Source organism: Trachurus trachurus (assembly GCF_905171665.1).
Source record: "Trachurus trachurus genome assembly, chromosome: 7".
Lineage (NCBI taxonomy): Eukaryota > Metazoa > Chordata > Actinopteri > Carangiformes > Carangidae > Trachurus > Trachurus trachurus.
Genome location: NC_139901.1, coordinates 23071642 through 23089960, shown reverse-complemented (window position 1 = coordinate 23089960; position 18319 = coordinate 23071642). Strand labels below are relative to the sequence as shown.

General features: G+C 44.0%; 2 protein-coding genes across 2 annotated transcripts in view; one reads left to right on the top strand and one right to left on the bottom strand.

The window, feature by feature from the left end:
- nkain4 (sodium/potassium transporting ATPase interacting 4) overlaps nucleotides 1–11029 on the bottom strand; it is a 48058-nt gene extending 37029 nt beyond the window's left edge. Inside the window, exon 1 of the mRNA XM_083975199.1 lies at nucleotides 10769–11029. Within this exon, the coding sequence (XP_083831325.1) occupies nucleotides 10769–10822 (54 nt within the window). The 5' untranslated portion in view covers nucleotides 10823–11029. The remainder of the gene's footprint in view (nucleotides 1–10768) is intronic.
- Nucleotides 11030–16973: 5944 nt separating this feature from the next.
- The window catches only part of LOC310989273 (uncharacterized protein), a 42222-nt gene continuing 40876 nt past the window's right edge, over nucleotides 16974–18319 (top strand). Inside the window, exon 1 of the mRNA XM_083976278.1 lies at nucleotides 16974–17083. The gene's annotated coding sequence lies outside the window, so the exon portion shown is untranslated. The remainder of the gene's footprint in view (nucleotides 17084–18319) is intronic.

Genomic DNA, 18319 nt, shown 5'->3' with positions numbered 1-18319 from the left:
TTAAGAGGTAGGGTGCCTTCATAAGCCACTTTCTTCTTCGCTGTTTGAAATATGGTCTGCACAGGGGAACACACAGCGACCAGCGCCTTTGTACTTTCCCCAAGCACCACTTGTTTCAGGTAGTTGCGCTAAACAGATGCAGAGTGAAGTGCCCGCTATAACTCAAAGTGACTACTGACAGCCGTTGAATCAGAGAGCTCTCTGTTTAAGATGCAATATGTTAAACTGTCAGTGCTCTTAGCACTAATAACATGCTAATCTCTCAGCGCAATTGGGACCACACAACATACAAATCCGTCTCACTGAAAGAAACACGATGAAAGCCGGTGCTTTGAGCCCACTATCCCTCTGGACACTGGAAAAGATAGACTCACAGAAATACAGAGTCTTCGCTTCTGTGCTCTGTCCTGTGTTGTGTGTAATGTTCACTCTGTTTCTGTCGCTCACTTAGAAATTAAGATATGAATATCTTCTGGGGTCCATAATAATCTTCAGTGCAGATCAATAGAGTTGAGTTAAGTTCAGCTCAATGAGGATCTCCCCTCTCAGTATACAGCCCATGTTCAGGCCAATTAGGAGTCCTCACTCAGCCTGATCTGTGGTCCAGCCTTGTGAGAGGTCAAAGTCGTCTCCGTCTCTAATACACTGATCTCTTTTCTATCTCTCCATCTGTTTCCTCATCGCACAACTCTGTTTTTCCACCAATCTCGTAAAAAATCTTTTAGGTGGACATTGCATTTGATTTCCCTCAGATCACAGTAAGGCCAGAACACAAGAAGAAATACAGACTTATAATGTAAAATAAATATTACAGTTTCACAGTCTATGATTAAAATATGTTATTGTGCAGCTAGGTCTGGATGTTTTTGGAGCCGAGTGCTTTGCAAACTAGCTTTTGCAATTAGCCCCTCAACTAGAACTAATGCATGCGGATGGTTGTCTGCCTGCATTACACTTTTTACACCACAATGTGTAAAGATCACACACTTTAACCTGCGAGAGAAAGAAAAAATGATTTCCTTAGCGCTTTTCACACCTCGAGATGTTGGCATGTCACAATCTGGGTTGTGGCAGTGTGTGTCTGCTGGTTTGGCTGTTTCACTGTCACATGTGTTATTACCAACATCTGTCCCATCCTACTGTGACGACGCCTCCAATGAAAAGGTTTTGTTCAGTAATGAAACACTTGATGCTAGGCAAATGTGAACAGTAGAGTGGAATAATGGGGGTACAAGAAAGGAGGTTTCTGTACAGCACTAAGTGTTAGATCTCATTTGAACATAAAATAAGAGAATTGGTCAAATTTCAGTTAATCGAGAAAGAGATCAGAGTGAATAACGATTACATGTGTAGTAATGTGTCTCCATGGCTTCGCTAATGTGTTGTTTTTATTTAGTCGCATTAAAACATTCGCCAATGACATCAAGCCTGACTAAACATTAAGATTCACTGGGGTAATTTGTATGCAGTGTCCGGCTCACCACTTGGTTTTCAGAGAGGTTTCACCCTCTAACTGAGAGAGAGACACTTTTCTGCCTGGCAGGAGTCACTGGGAGCAAAGACAAAGCACGGCACATTGTAAAGAGCCAGCCGGCCGCTTATTCATGGCTTGTTCTCCTCAACATCTTCCTCCTCATGTAGTTTTGTCATAGAATAGTTGCTTTGCTCTCCTTCACTATATATAGAGATAACCTAGTAGTAGCTCCAGTAATATTGGTGCTTGCACAATACTATAAATCAGATTTCAACACCCGATGTACGTGTTGTAATCCCCTGCGGTGAATGCAGGACAAGTCGAAGGGGTCGGGAGATGGTGAACAGGGCTGGCAATCACAAAAACATCTCAGCTACACAAAATTACAACACAAAAGATAAGAGAATTAAACTCCCCCTTGTAAAAATGATGCGTCATTAGGATACATGTAAACTGCATATGATCAAACCCAGTTGAGCTATGACTAGGCTTGGCCCTTTTAACAATCGGGATAAAGATCAGAGAGAACAACAACTAACATGTGTACAAGAGCCACAAATTCCCTCAGAGTCTATGTTCTCACTCGGCTTCCTACCGTGAGTGATTAGGTCCTACATGAAGCTGCTCAAACCTCAGCAGGAAACAGTGTGTCTATTTTCAGCCCAAGTTTGAAGAGTTTTGGTTGTTGCACATTAGATATTTCTTTTTCTCTTTATTTTTCCCTCTGCTCCTCTCAGTGGTTTGAAGTCGACAGGACATCAATCAGGATTTGAATAGGAATCTGCTGACGGTTGGAGGTTGTTTTTTCTTTCTTCCTTAAACTGTCAATCACGTCTGATCAAACCATCCTCCAGTCCAACCGATTTGCTTATTAAACTTTTAATGAAAAATACACCGCAATGGGTTTTTTTTAATTTTTTTTACTTACTTTAATTGTTGCCTACACGTGTTTATCTCATGTTACAGACACGTACTTATAATTTCAAGCCACATTTTCAGCAGCTTTACGTCTTGTTTACATGTTCAGCTCCAGGGCCGAGCTACAACGCTTTTATAGTTAACATGTCCCACATTTGCCACTGTCTCACTGCTTTCTGTCTCACTCTTGTCTGAATTACAACAACCAACACAAATCTGACCAGGCAGCATCTATAGGATTTCAGCAGCACCCCCCCAAAAAAAAAATCAAACCTCTTCGATGATGAAGCAAAAGGTCGACTGTGATATTCAGCCCAAATTCAAACACTATGACGGCAAACGTCCTTCCTCTCATGTCTGGTATCTCTTGTAAAACGCTTATTTTGCGCCGTCTCTCTTCCTCCCTTTATCTCCCTTCCTCCACTTTGCCGTCAGCCAAACATTTCTTTTAAGTTTATCTGCAAAGGTGGCAGCAATGGTTGGATTATTAGAGGCTAATTTAGACTTTAGCTGCATCTACTTGAAGCAGGAATGCAGCAGCATGTGATGATTTCAGCCTCAGCCCAGGGGATTAATGTCACTTGTGAGGTTTTGTCTCCTTTTCTTGTGGCTCCAAACTCGCTGTTTGTTGTGTGGGTGTCACATGGAAAAAGAAGAGACGAGACGGCAACACTGCATCACGCACAGACACTCGTAAACAAAGTATATCAGGTGACGCTATCAAATGTTCATCTACAAACCTGTGCGCAGACACACACACACACACACACACACACGGACACTTTGACTTCTCAGAGGGGCTGACTGAAGAAAAGCAGGACAAGAATACGGCAACAATGGATAGGATGGAAGAAAAGTGACGAAATGAGAGCGGCTTAAACCAGCCAATCCGCTCTCCCTCTCTGGTTCCTCCATGTCCCAGATCTAACAAAAAGCTGTTTAGGTTTTGCCCCAATTAACAAGTAGGCGATTTCGCTGCGACAAAGGAAATTCTCATCAAGAATACGCAGTCAAGAACGGCAAACAGCTGTCAGCAGTTTGCACCCTCCAGCTCTGCTTCTCATAATTGACTCAGTAATGTTGCTCTTTTCATCATAATACCATCACTCTTAATCTTTCATCCACCAGTGGAGGAAGTTACGCTGTGTGCATCCCTGCTGTCCGACCGTTTGATCGCACGACACAATTAGAGCAAAAACATCCGTGAAGTCATCAGCCACTTGTAAAACAAGGAGTGAATGCCACAACAACAGTAGGGGGATTTTTGAATGAGATGAATATGCTTTTACAGCCATTCAACTGAATGTGATCTGTCAAGATAGTCATCCCAGCTGTGGTGCTCCCAGAGCAATTTATTCAATGCCACACTATAACAAATGACAACGCTGGAACCGCTGGAATGGAAAGAAAGAAATGGGCTTGCAAATAGTTCCAGTTTTATCTCCATTATAGCTTATTGCAGTGTCACTGATGTGGAACACACACGGATGCACTCGCACAAGCCCCGTCCATGGTTGGATACATGCACATACACTGAAATTTGCCAGCCCAAGGTTTTTTGCTATAACCACATAATTAATGGTCTGGCAAATTGAAGACATTAAAAACGGTGAACGGTTGTAAAAAAAAAGGGCCACCAGGGGCAAAGAGGAGATGGTTTTTCCAAGAACATACATATTATTATAAACCAACATGCACACAGCAAGGGCGGCGACTCCCCGGACACAATTTGGGGGGAAAGGCTGAGAAACAACAGCAGGTCACCACCTCTTCTGAATTAGCATAACACCTTGCTGTGTTCACCCCAATCAGGGAGCAACCCTCAGCCAAAAAGTGCAGATAAAGTTGGTTGCGAGTAAACTGCTCAGCTGCGTCCAACTGGTTGTTATGTTGCATTTTGGGTGGGTCGTTTCTGCGGTGAGGTTAAAGGCTATATACGTAAGTGGAGCTATCTTTAGAGTGACAGTTGTCCTGAAAGCAGGATGTGTGCTGAGCCCCGCGTTCTGTGCTGCCCAACCCCCTGAGGTCGTCTCTACCAGCGCCGGTGTCTCTCCTCGGCACGCTATGCTGTAGCTCAGATTTGCATCATACATTCCCACGTTTTCCCTTTTTGACAGGTGAGGTTTTTATTTCCTGCTTTTTCAGCATCTGATTGTGTTTGTAAAGGAGTTTCCGTGGTAGCGGTGTGCGCGAGAAAGAGGGAGGGGAAGATGGGAGAGAAAGAGAGGGAAGAGGGGAAAACGCTAAACATAGAGATGTCAGGTCTCTGGGGTCACGCTCGTAATTGGCCCAGAGTGAGAGGTCGAAGCCACCGCCCATCCCCCCCACCCCCCCACCCCCCTTTTTTTCTGTCTTTTGCTCTCCACCTTTTCTATCTGCATCTCCCCCCAAATCTCCAGTGGCTCTGGCCTCGCTGATGAATCACATGCTGATCAATAATTCAAGCATATTCCAACCTGGGATGCCAGCAGGAGGGGGGAAATGGGGAAGATGGTTGGGGGGGGGGGGGGGGAGGCAAGGGAGAAAACACAAAGCCTTGTTGTGTTTTAACGAAGGAAACACGTTAAGGGTGGAGTGTGAACATTCATTACACATTCAAGCAGTGCTTCTCGTCACGCATTAGGCTCTCAGGTGGGATGACAACACACTGTGGGGGGGGGACCAAACTTGGACTCAAATTTATGATGGGGTAACCTTGACTCATGACCTACAACACAAAACAGACATTTTCTCAAACATTATAGGCTGTTTAATTTACTTTTTTTTCTGGTAGGGGGCTGGTTGCTTGCAGCCATAAGGCCAGACACGACCTGTCAGGGTCCACTCTTCCGTGGATGAAGGCTGTTCAGGTATTGGCAATCAACGAGGGCTAGTTTCCGAGACCACAATCAGCATTTAACACAGGGGGTCCATCTGACAGCACAAGCGCAGCGCTCACACACATACTATAACTAATTACGGCGACCTGCATGACCTTCAGAGAGAGAACAATAAGGGCCAGAGACAATGTGCAGGGGTGAAGGCCTTCATCTCTGAAATTACATGAACTACTGGAGCGTCTGTGGCTCATCACACCATCAGAACCTCCTGCCCTCCATCTCCACCTACTTCCATAACATCTATGGAAAGAAAATAAACAGTGCACCACATAGATCCTTAGGTGTGGCAAAATAAAATATTCATTGTCGAGTTTATCCTGACTGATTGGTGGTGGAAACTGATTTAATATGTTGCCCTAAAGAGTTAGGCCTAGCAAACAAACCTTTTTTGCAACGGTTGACTGCTTTTCACCATTAAACTGAACAGCTTTTAATCCATGATCCTGTTGTTTTAATTGTCTAAATAGCAACTTGTAATGAACACATCTAACTAGCTGCTAATGACTTTCTTTCAATGATTGTGCCCTTCCATGTTCTGAGCTGCTGAACCATTTCCGCCAGCAGGGCAGGCTTTAGCAGGCTTACCAACATGCTTGTGCAGACTGGCGAGACAGTGCCTTGGGGACCCGGACTAATACATGTGGCTTCCAATCTAGGACATAAGAGGGCTAGTATCGATTCAACATTATTTTCCATTAAATCCTTACTTAGGCTAGACTGTGGATTTATTTGCAGGCTGCAGTAAATATAGGCTTTGGTGGCACTAGCCTAGTGTGGGTTGGTTGTTAGTAATGATGGGAGGTGTTGTTATCCCATTTATGTAATCACTTTTTTTCCTGTAGCTAAACTCTGCAAACTAAGAACATGCTTGGGTAAAAAATAAAAAATCAGTTGAAAACAGTCATTATTGTCATAGCCAGCATGTTTATAGCGATTGTGTACGACCTGTAAACACTCCTACAGCTCCATTTAAATGTGTGTTCCCAAATAAGAAATTGATGAAGATGCCAAAAAAAAAAATACATTGCTGTTGGCATCTGCTGGCATTTGGTGAATACACCTCGTTTATGGGGAGCCCATGTCTGCACAGCAAGCTGTGTCTAACACGCACAGACACCACATTTTGTTTCTGCATGGATAATTCAGACAGGGATGCTATCTTATTCTGCCGCCATCTGTGCAAGCCAAAGCAAATAGTGAAAAAAAAATGTGTTTCTGCTCACAACGATATGAATCACAGTCCAGAGAGGCTTTATGAAAACTTAATAGCAGGCCCAGAGAGGCAGAGACCAAGGGAAAGGAACAGAGAGATAAAAGAGCTGTGACCGTCCACTTTATTCCCGCTGGCCTATCTCCTCCATCAACCTGGCAGTGCCAAGGAAATACAGTTCATTATCACTGATCCCACCAAACATGCATGCAGAGGAATTTACACACATACAGTTAAAAAAAAAACACACCAACCAAATAAGTTACTCTAAACAGATGTCTGCAGCATCTGTAAGAGGTAAAATTGAAATCCTCTGGCACTTGCCAGGAACCAAGCTTTCATATTTCACCATTTACCAGGTTTGGATACATCATCTCTCAAATTGGCATGTTAGGACAGGATAGTACAACAGGAGCAACTCTAACACTCATGTCTGCTGGCCTGATAGCATACATGTTTTATTGTCATGCAATTTGTCGCAGTTGGAGTAATTATTCTTAATTGCAGCTGTGTGATGCATTAATATCAAAGCTTTGGGCTAAGACCTTGTGTGTGTGGTTTATGTGTGTGTCTGTAAGCGTCCATGTAAACCGGCGAGGTGGGAGAGACAGTCTATGTTGATAGACATCCAGTGTCTCTAAGTAGCTCATGAATATTCAAAAGGAAATTTGAATGTTAGCACTTCCATAAGGCAAACGAGTTAGCAGTGGAAAAAAAGAAAAAACAGCCTAAATCCTTTGTAATGTGTGGGAGATGACGTGATGCCTGCCAAGGGATAATGTCGCGCTTTCAGAGATAACACTCTTCGGGATGAAGCGCTCTGCAGCCTATCTACTAAAACTTTCTTGGAAGCACTTTGGTTGAACCCGGCCCTTCCTCTCTGAAGCCTACACTACAAAGTTAGTATATTCTCTAGCTATGTCATCAAAAGGGGAGAGGGAAGGTAGGTAGTGTGATGCAAGACATTACACACACTGGAACAGTGCCTGTGGATGGATAGTCTGTCTGAGGGGTGAGGAGGATGAGGTAAAACTTGCAGATCTCTGTGCCAGGGGGTCACCGAGTTGACGGCTCTGTATCCCACAACAACGGCACAAATCAAGCCCCCTCAGTCTGACAACGTGGACTTTTTCTTCACCTTGCATGCGCTCAAAAACTTCTTCCAACTCCTTCCTTCATTTCTCCCATCTTGTCCGAGGCCCCACTGAGCCCAAACTTCCTCCAAAGGGCTGTAATCTTCACCCCCTGCTATACCATCTAATCTACAACTCACTGACTGCGCAGCTGCGTCCGTGTGCGTGTGAACAGAGGCGCATGAAATAGTGTCAGTGTCTCTGTGAGGTCGCATCCGTCAGTGGTGCTGGTGCAGTTATAGGGCAAGCCATTTTCAGGGTCAATGTTCAGCTCTGAGCTCATTACCCTTGCTCGCTGTGATTATATGTGTGTGTGTGTGTGTGTCTGCCTGTCTGCCCTTTGCTGAAAAACCACCATGACCAACAAAGAGGCGTCCTGCATCAATCACCTACTGTCCACTGGGCCGCATTAACCATCGGCTCCATTCAGGACCACGTTCCCTCCTCATGGCCGGTCACTGTTATTCACAATATGTCTGTTGTCTGGACCGGGTCTCGCCATCTGAGCTATTGAAGCGCTTCCATGCCGAGGTCAGCTTCAGGTCAACACTTGGTAGCAAACAACCACTGATTAAAAAAATGAACTCGCTTGAGTCTTGAAGTACCAACAAATCATTAGACGGACAGGACTTCCTGCCACCGCTTTTCGCCATTCTCTCTAGGGCCGATCGGGGTACTGACAACCGTCCAGCCCCCTACTGTCTGGAATAGTTAGGCAGCAGAGGCAAGAGGGAACAGAGGCGTTTCGATCAATACAGGCTCATTATCTGTTGCCTTCTGTCCCACAGAGATGAGTCCCACCGCTCGGCCTGTTGATGAGGAGAGAGCGCACCACAATTCAATTAGGGGATGGCCGAGATGCCAAAAGAGGTTTGATCAAAGCACTCTGCCTGGCTAATTAGCTCACACAGTGGTTCACGAGGGCTATTTTTACATCTGAGGAGCAGGGCATGTTGTTTTGTTAATGGTAGTTTTACCCTGTAATGGACTGGGAATAACCTGGCTCATTGTCAATGCATAGGTTTCAGCCAGGGGAGAGCGAGGGGGAGGAGGGGGGGGCTTGTGCTGCTCCACACACATGTATATTCATGGGAACACGCACATAAGCACACACACACACACCTACAACCAGATGACCTTTCAAAAAGGTCTTGCAGAGTTTAACGCGCCCCCTCTTTGCAGGTTAAACTCATCAGGCGTGTGCAGGTGTGTGAGTGTGTGCGTGTGTGTGTGTTTCGGCAGACAGGAAGTGTCAGGTCATCCAGAAATAGTGCCAGGGGAAAATGAAGCTGTTTCCAGGAGTCTTCAGGGACTTTTAGGCAGCCTGCTGACAGCTTTATAAACCTCTTAACAAATGGTCGACCTCCTTCTCTCTAATGAGGCAAAAAGGTCCAAAGTCTGGGAAGGAAAAACAGGTGTGTCCCTCAAGGTGGCTCCATAGTGCTTTGTGTTTGTGTGTTTGTGAGTTTGTCATCAGAGAGCACAATTCTAATAAGGCAGCAACACAAAGTCCACAGTGACCTATACTATATGGGCCTCTGAGTTTTCTATAACACATTTACAGAAGTGAATACTGAAAAGATACACAAAGTGTTACACACAAATACGCACCAGTTCTCTATTAATTTTGAAGATGAAGTGGGGAACAAGCAGCGGGGAAACTAAGGCCGGAGGCGGTAAGAGCTCATTCGAACGACGGGAAGGAAAGAACTGCAACAAACACTGGTCTTAATCTTTTTTTTTTCTTCTCAGAGAAAGTATATCAACTCGAGCAATGGTTCATTTCAATCCTAAATGAACAGCGTCTTAGGTTTCTAAGCGTATAAACTTAAGACAGCATGCGCCGACCCAAACAGCAGCAGGAGACCTGTAGAGCGATGTAGAAATGTTGGCTTGGGGAGTACAACACTATGAAAGAAGAGAGCTTTATGTTTCTACTTAGTGGCAGCCTAAATATGAAATATGGGTTTTTTCTGTCGAGACAGTCATGGCTGATACCAAATGCCATTTCCCATCACATGCTTTCCCTTTGTTTCTGTTCATTTTTGCTTTGTTTTTGGATTCCTTCAAGCATGTTACAATATATCAGAACTTCCGCCATTTGACTGTCTCTGGAAAAGATTTTATAGCTCCCTTGGCTGTTAAAAGTGGCATTTACTCGAGGGCTTATGGTGTGAGCAAGCTCAGTTTTTAATACCATCATAAATAACATTGTCACACCCCGTCAAATAAACTCTTCTCTCAGGGATCATGGCGAAGGCAAAGCTGGCTTGTGACTCAATGGGAAGCATCATCTGAGACTGCACAGTTACCATCAGTAAAAAATGTCACTACCCCACACTTCACTGATCAGAAACTGAAATGCTCCGAGTCTCCGACAAGCTGTAAGCCTCTGCATCCGCTGCTTTTTGTGGATCAACAGTTCCCGAGACACAACTGGTTTGAGTCGTTGATGAGCAAATTCCTCAAATGTAAAGATCAGAGAGGAACTGCATGTATTAGCAGACGTCTTAGATGTTTCCCATCATGGGGCAACAGCAACTCTGAATATTAATCTGAAATACAGACACAGGGTTTCAACAAATAGCGAATGCCTAGTATGTGATTGTGACAATAATAGGTCACCATTACAATATTTACAAGATAAAATCCTTAAATTTGCTTATGCACTTTCATCACACACCACATGGCATACTGTAGTTACCCCAATACTGTCCATCTCTGTGCCACAACTTGAGCCTGGTAGTGTTAAGAGGAGCTAATTTCAAAATGTCCTGCGTTTTCAGTCACAACAGTGAATTTCCCCATGAATCAAGATGGGAAAAACACAACAGTGGCAGTATGAAATATCACAGATGTCTAGTCAAACAGTTATCAAATGATAGGAGCACAAGTGAGGAAGGCTAGAAAATACAATAACATGGAGATTTGCTTGGAGTGAGCATCTACGATTAAAGTTAGACTATAACTTTTAGGATGTAGCCTGTAGATTTGTGTCCTACCAGTCTAACACATGTAAACATGGCCCTGAGTGCTTGCCCAATTAAAACAGACATTTCATTGTAAAGCATTCAGAGACTATAGTGGTAACATTAAGGCTTTCTGTCGCTTTGTTACAACTTCCAAACAACAAGTAGAGACGTATTCAACTCACCAACTGTAAAGTGCATATGAAGATGAGAGTGCATCGCCCGCTGCAGCAGCCCATTGTGTGTGTCAGCGGTGGAAAACGTGACTCTGAGTCGGGAGAAAAAGGACTTGGAAACGGGTCTGAGGAGCTCTTAATGTGCCGACCAGACTCAGTCCTGATCCAGGCACCGGCGTCCCATTTTCCTCCTCTGCTCCAGCGTCTCTCTCTCTCTCAAAAAAAAGAAAAAAACCCCGCTCTGGCTGGTCGGGGGTCTGCTTGTTTGCTTGTTTGCCTGCTTGCCTGCGCTCCAGCCGGCCGGTCGCACTTGAGGTGACTGGCTGGGTGAATGGTTGCGAGCCGGTGTGTAAAGGGAGGAGGAGGAGGAGGAGGAGGAGGAGGGTGGGAGGTGGTGGTGGTGGGGTAGTCAACCGGGGGGGGGGCTGGGATGGGTTTGACTGAGGACGTCAACTGCATGGTTCCTGGAAGAAGGCTGAGAGTGGTGGTGGCAGACGGAAAACTGAATTAATTCAAATTGTTTTAACCAAAGGTGGTGATCAATTAATTGTCATGGCGACCAAATACACGTCTGTTACCGTAATAAGGCAATAAAAATTCAAATTAGATTTCCAATTTTAAGTGAAAAAAAAACCTTCTTTGAACATACAGATAATTGTTGAGGGGTGTTACATAGGCTATTCGTAAACGTTTTTTTTTTTTTCTAACAATTTATGTCTCTTTTTCAGACTCCACAGACAGATTTTCTTGTGAGTGTTATGAGGAGGGGCACCGGGTTAAATCAGCCGCTGTAGCCGTCACTGGCCATTGGGGGTGGAGAACAGGCGCCATCTTGTGCCTGTGATATGCGTCACACTCATAGACTGTAAAAAAAAGGTCACACTCTGACAAGTTTCAGAAAAGCTCAGCGCCTCTCATTGATACTAGTTGTGTTTTGTGTGACCTTAATACAGACCTTTTGTGTGACCTTAATACAGTTGAGGATTTTCTGTTTCAATTGTTCTTTGTATGACGAACTGAGACAGGTCTCGTTTGAGTAAGCCCAGATGAAGAATCCAGACTTATTTTGGATGTCTATAAGCATGATAGCCAAGGTTGTGTTGGTTTTTTAAGGAGATAGATTCACTGATAAAGCCTGGGCACTGAGACAGGAAATATTATATCCCATATAAAACAATAAATTACTGTTTATTGTCTTGGAAGCTTTGTTTTGCTTTTTCTCCTTTCTTTTCTTTTAGGATGACACGCTAGCCATTGTTGAATGTAGGCCTATGCACATGTAGCTACTTAATGCTTAGTGTCTAATAAGCCCACAAAAAATGTGCATGACACTTAAACAAATCTTTTTTTTTTTTTTTTAAAGGGACAACGAGGAGTTTTGGAAAAGCGAAGCGTTTTCACACTACATTTATGAGCCTCCGCGCGCACCGTACATTTCTTTGACCGGGCGCAAGACGGACTCATGTTTTCATTCATCAATAATTAAAGTCAGAGGTTCAAAGAGGTTCACATACCACCGTAGTTCCGACCATAAACGGCGATGCGGCTGCGTTATTCTCATGATTCGCAACGAAGGAAACGCTGGTCGGCTCGACCAGCACTTCCGCCACCACTAATAATAACAAAATAACGACAGAGACAGAACGATATATTTATCGAAAATGGGCCCATTAACAAGTGTGGGTAGCGGAGATTCATCCACATTAACGTGAGACTTTTTTATAACCGAATAGAAACTCCTCGTTGTCCCTTTAAAGTAGGCTAATTAAAGGCCCACTCTGTTCAAAATGGAAATCAAAGCATTTATCATGAAGTTTAATTTAATATGTCAAATTCAAACACTAAACTGGCGTCAAACATGTCTGCTCACATTGAACAATCCCCTTTTAAACAAACTGCTACAGCATCGTGCCCCTCATTGTCGTCCCCTTGTGTGTCTCCTCTAAAACACACTTCATCTCACTACGGCACTTTCCAGGTTTAAATATTATACTTATTACTATTTCATGCAAAGTTCCCTCATACAACACAACTTCTAACACCTTCTTCTGCCTCAAACCTCCCCTCTTCTCTAAATTCCTCCTCGCCCCGCGCTGCCTGCCTCTCTCCACATGGGCCTTTTGTTTGGATCTCCATTTGCCTCCTGGGCAGCCACCACTGCTTGGTATGATTTATAATAGAAAAGATCTTAAAAGCAACTCTCTCAGTTGCCCTCCTCCTCCTCCTCCTCCTCCTCCTCCTCCTCCTCCTCCTCCTCCTCCTCCTCCTCCTCCTCCTGCTCCTCTATGGAGGCTGGTCCCTCCTCTCTCCTCACCACCAGCTTGATAAATGTTTTATGCGTCTCCGGGCTGGCTGAGGGAACACTTCACATCTCATTTCATCACACACTTCTCCGCTCTGCCCCGTTATAGTAGTCTCATCTCTGCCGCTCCTTCCCTCTCTTCTCCGGGGTCCCACCACCACCACGCCGACCAGCCCAGCCCACCTGCGTCCAGCAGCAGCAGCAGCAGCAGCAGCAGCAGCAGCAGCAGCAGCAGCAGCACGGTCCATCTGGGCCCGGGAGGAGCCGCCCCACCCACCATCGCCAAAAATAACCTCAGAGTATTTATGGAAACCAACGAGCAGCAGCCGAGCAGCTTTGAAAAACAAAACAAAACAAAAAAAAGCATATTTTCTTTCATCATGTAACTCCATAAATAGCCTGAGCATCGTGGTCAGTTTGAAGCCTGAGCATCACGCCAGTTGTATTGTTTGATATTTTGTCATTTTTCTCAGACAAACATTCTTACACTCCTATCCTGTAATCTGTGCAAAGTGTGTATCTCTATTATTTTAAAGCACAGTCAAGGTTATCCCTTGACAATATGATGTAGCATAAGCCTATAGCTTTTTTGTTTAATTATGGTCAGAATCTACTTTAATGCTTGAGCGATGACACCGTTTGTTCTATTGATCTGTAGCCTACAAATTTCACGAATCAATTCAGGACAGTACACTAACAATTGACAAATCCTTCCGTTGTAAATGTTGGAATCATAGCTACTGTATACAACTCTGACATTATAGTTATGTGTGTTTAAACAAAGCTTGGTGACACAATGTGGTTTAATAGGTGGACACACTGGAGGGTCTACTGTAGCATGTTATCAAATGTGTGTGTGCGTGTGCAAGCATTCAGTGGTATTAACCAATTTGTAATAGCTGTCATGTTTTACTGTAACGCATCAAGCCAGGAAGTGCCAGAGCTACTAGTAGAATACATTAGTGACTGTCCTTCACTTGCATGAACGATGCTCACTCATTCAAAACTGCATTTCTTATGAGAACATGTTTTTTGAATGTGTGCCATAAAAATGTGTCTCTCTCGCTCTCTGCATGTGTGTTTGTGTGTGTGTGTATTTAGGTTGGTGGGTGGCTGGGAGAAAGTGGAGCTAAAGCTGAAATAAGGTCACTGTTATAGTTCTTTTAGAAGCTTTGATGGAGGTTCTCCTTGTGCTCCCATTTTGCCCATTTTGCCCCAACACCTCCTTATATCGACCCACTCTGTGTGTATGTGGGTGTGCATGTGTGTCCACTACACTTCTTTCATGACAAGTGTGTCTGGGCCCTCAGGGGCTGCTGTTCTCCACAAAGACACTAACGTGAAGTGACAGGACAGCCAGTGGTGCGCTGCTCTAAGGGGACCTGCATTGTGGAGGAGACCCAAGAGTCTGGCTCACAGTGGACAACAATAGAAAAAAAGACCTCAAAAGGACAAGGCTTTTCTCTCTTTGAAAGCGTCTTAGGCTGTCACTTCTACTTCCCCCACTCTCTCTTTCTTTCTTTCGTCTCTCATTCTCTTCTCACACATTTGGCGCTCAAATGTGAAAATTCCTCATGCAGTGACAAACCAAGAGAAGTCTTTTTCACTATTATCTTACAGCCAGTTCATCATTTCTGATGCTGATGAAGACCCGAGAACAAAACAGCCTTTCCTATGCTTTCTTACAACAGCCTGAATGACTCCCCAAATGAGTGTAGCTCTGCAGCAGTTTGCTTACAAATGATGGCATAACTCAGGCTGTAGTGGTGTGTCACCTGGGCAGCTACTGTGGGTAACAGAAACAACACAGTTTTTTTTTTTTTTTGCACTGGTGCAACTGACACACACTGTGACTTATAATACATAACTTAACCTTAAATCATTCGCACAATTAGTTGCCCCCTTCAGGTCTACAGTATACATTTATCAACGCACAGTAGCCCACATAGCTGCAAATTACAGCTACCCCTGGCTGTCCAACAAGCATATGAATGCTTTCTTTATTTAGGCCCATGCTCATAAAAGTTTAAGATTATGCATGTGCCCTTGGAGGCAGAGTCTCATCTGATTTTTCTCCTTTTTTCCCCCTTCTTTTTTTTTTTGCCATGAAGAAAGTTCCAGACTCAATGAAGAATAAATACAGAGGCTATTATGAGGAGCATGTCAATAATTTATAATGGGATTATGCTTTGGTAGAGAAATACTGGTGCCCAGAATGTTATCTTAAGGCTTGCCACTGGTAGGCGCCCGTCTGTGAGGTCGGTTTTAATTGAATGGGTGCCTTCCTACATACAGTCTATGGTGCCTTCACAGGTGCATCAAGTCAGACACAAGCCCGGCAAGAGCAGGAAATCTGGTGGGTTTCTTTCAAAATAAAAGCATCGCATTAGTTGGGCGCTCCTTAACTAGTAGTAAGTTAGGCCTATGGACTGTGGTACATTAGTGGTAGGCTATTCTGAGGAAAAGCATTACGCTTCATGTTATTTCAAACAGTCCAGTGTCTGGCCTAGATGCATATTTAGACTGGAAAGAAGGGCAGTACAAGCAGAAGACTGGATTATATGGCTGATAAATGAGAGGTAGGCTTAATCTGAAGCTAGAAAAATACATTCAAGTAGTCAACATACCTCAGATGGCCTAAAATGTGAAAGAGGATGTTTCTAAAATGAGATAATATGTTTGTTTTTTTTTGTTTTTTAACCAACATTCAGATAATTTATCTTTTCGACCAGGCGGGAAGTTAGCATCAGCCCGGGTTCCCTGGAGAAAAAGTCAAACAAGGCTAACTGGATATCTGAAGAAAATTAATTCTGCTATATGCAAAAGTGTTTGATACTTACAACACGATAATCTCTGCAGATGAATACAAGTTTGGTGCAAGCAGAGCCAGTCTACGACTGACGACGAATATTAGAAATTTTCTGGTGCAAGGCAAGCTAGTTTGGCTAACGTTACAAACAAACTACACAGTCGCCCAACTTCTACGTCATCATCACTGTTTGTAGTTTGTTTGTTTGCTCTGCTTCGCTGTAGCATATCTGTAAAAGCCACCAGAGGCTTCAGTCCTGCTAAATGCTGAATGTAAGTCAAACATAATCAGTATTTTTAATCATGTTTTGCTCCAGAAACTTTGCCACTAGCAGTTTCATGCTAGGTGGAGCTGTAAACTGTGGGATAAGGTAAGTTAAAGGTAAGATTGTGTGAGCTAATTGGTTGCAACGAGCTAGCTTGTGCCAACGAAAATATTGCAAATATTTTTCTGTGATATTTTATATGCACATTTACAATATATAGCCTATTAGAATATGTTCACCGTTTTTCTTCATTAATTTAGATTTTAGTCTTTGTCCTAAAACACAATAGTTAAGTGGTAGGTTACTCTTCACCTATATAATGCCATCAATTATGGAAGTGTTTCATCTAGTTGTAGATCCATTGCAATTGACAATGCCATTGCATTAGCACTTTAAAAAAATATATATATTTATAGCTATAGGCCTATTTTGTCATCAGTTAAATGTAGGATTATATATTTTAATTTTAGCTTGCTGCTGTTTCCAGACTTTTTTGGGCCAAACATTTTTGAACGTTTTTATTTTATTTTGAAAGCCATAACCGGAAACCACACCTGCCACTGCGTCTGTCTTCACAGTGATTTCAGTCACATGGTGCTGCCTAACCGAGAGCTGATGGAGCCAGATGAGAAAGGCAGGAGGCGAGCCCCTCCGGTTGCGCGTCAGCATCCTCTCAAATAGGAATCCGCTGCTGTCACTTCTGCTCCACATACTGAGAGACGGACGACTGTAACCCCCCCGAAACAACAATTTAAAGGCGAATTTCGTTCGGCATGCAGCTGTTTTCTTCATGTGATGTCAAAGAAGAAGAGTAAGGGGAGGCTGTGAGGAGGCTGGAGCTTTTGCAAAGAATGATAGTGAGGAGGATCAAGGCGCGCTGTCCCAGGAGAACTCATCTGAAGAGCTGGCCGTGAAGAGACCGGGATGCTCCTCTAACGCACCGGGGGGGTGAGTAGAGTACCATACACCCGATCTCTGTTGGGCTCCACTTTGGTGACATGTTGACAGTTTTTGGACAGTTTCTGCACGCAGGTCCCCCCCTCTCCCTGCCTCCCTCCCCTGTACCGCCTCTGAAATATGTCCTACACGATCCCACCTGTCTGATCAATCATTCATAGGCTTCTTAGTAAAGTGCAGCTTAACCGGTTGGTCAGCGATGTGTGAAAGTTGCCATGTTAATTTGGAAACGGTGCACTTTCGCCACTACCACCACCCCTTTGCAAACACACTCACTCACACACACACACACACACACACACACGTAACTTAATGCATGCGCGCATCATCAAGGTTTAATGTCATGCAGTGCTTTACAGTGGGTGATTGGGAGGTCGATCATGTTCCTTTAAAGTTTTGATTAGAGTGAACATGTGTTGCACACTGTGGCCACAGTGTCAGTGTTAGGCTAATTAATGAGGCCTTTGTCAGGGGCTCTTCTATCACAGCCACTCATCACTAATCCGCTGATGGCCCGGAGGGCGTGGGTTGCTGTACGTGATGATAAGAGAGAGGCACCAGCACTACTTCTACTTACACAGCAGGGTTGATTAATTATGGACTCAGAACCGATGAACTCCATCACTGGTAGAAGACACAGTCATGTCAAACAGGAACATTTGGCTTTTAATGTCAATTTTAATGTTTAAACACTGAGAGTGATTTTTCTTTAACAATAATAGAAACTCTCTTTTGAGATACATTGGTGGCTCCAAATCAAAGCTGTGCCTGCCTTGAAATGAGGTGTTTGCCAAGTGAAACACAAAGCAGAGTTAATCCTCACTAAGGCTATATATATATATGTTGGAGTCTGCAACGATTTTCTCACCTGTAATCAGCTACGGAGCGAAACACTCCCTGTGCTGCTAAATGTGTGGGCGTGGGTGTGAGTGGAACTTCCACATCAGGTTCAGTGCATGTAGATGAATGAAATCCACTTACTATGCAGCAAGGGTTCCCATCTCCAGTGTGCGTGTGTCCATGTGTGCTTATGTGTGTGTGTGTGTGTGTATTTCACCTCATTACACTCATTGTGTTGACTTAAGCAGGAGGGTCACCCCTGAGGCCCATTCTCCTGCCTTATTGAAGAGTGATGCCCTGAATTACACCACACTCGGGCCGATTGCAGAAGCACGGGGGCACATTGGGGAGAGGGCGTTTCAGCTTACGCCTGTTGTTTTATCTGAA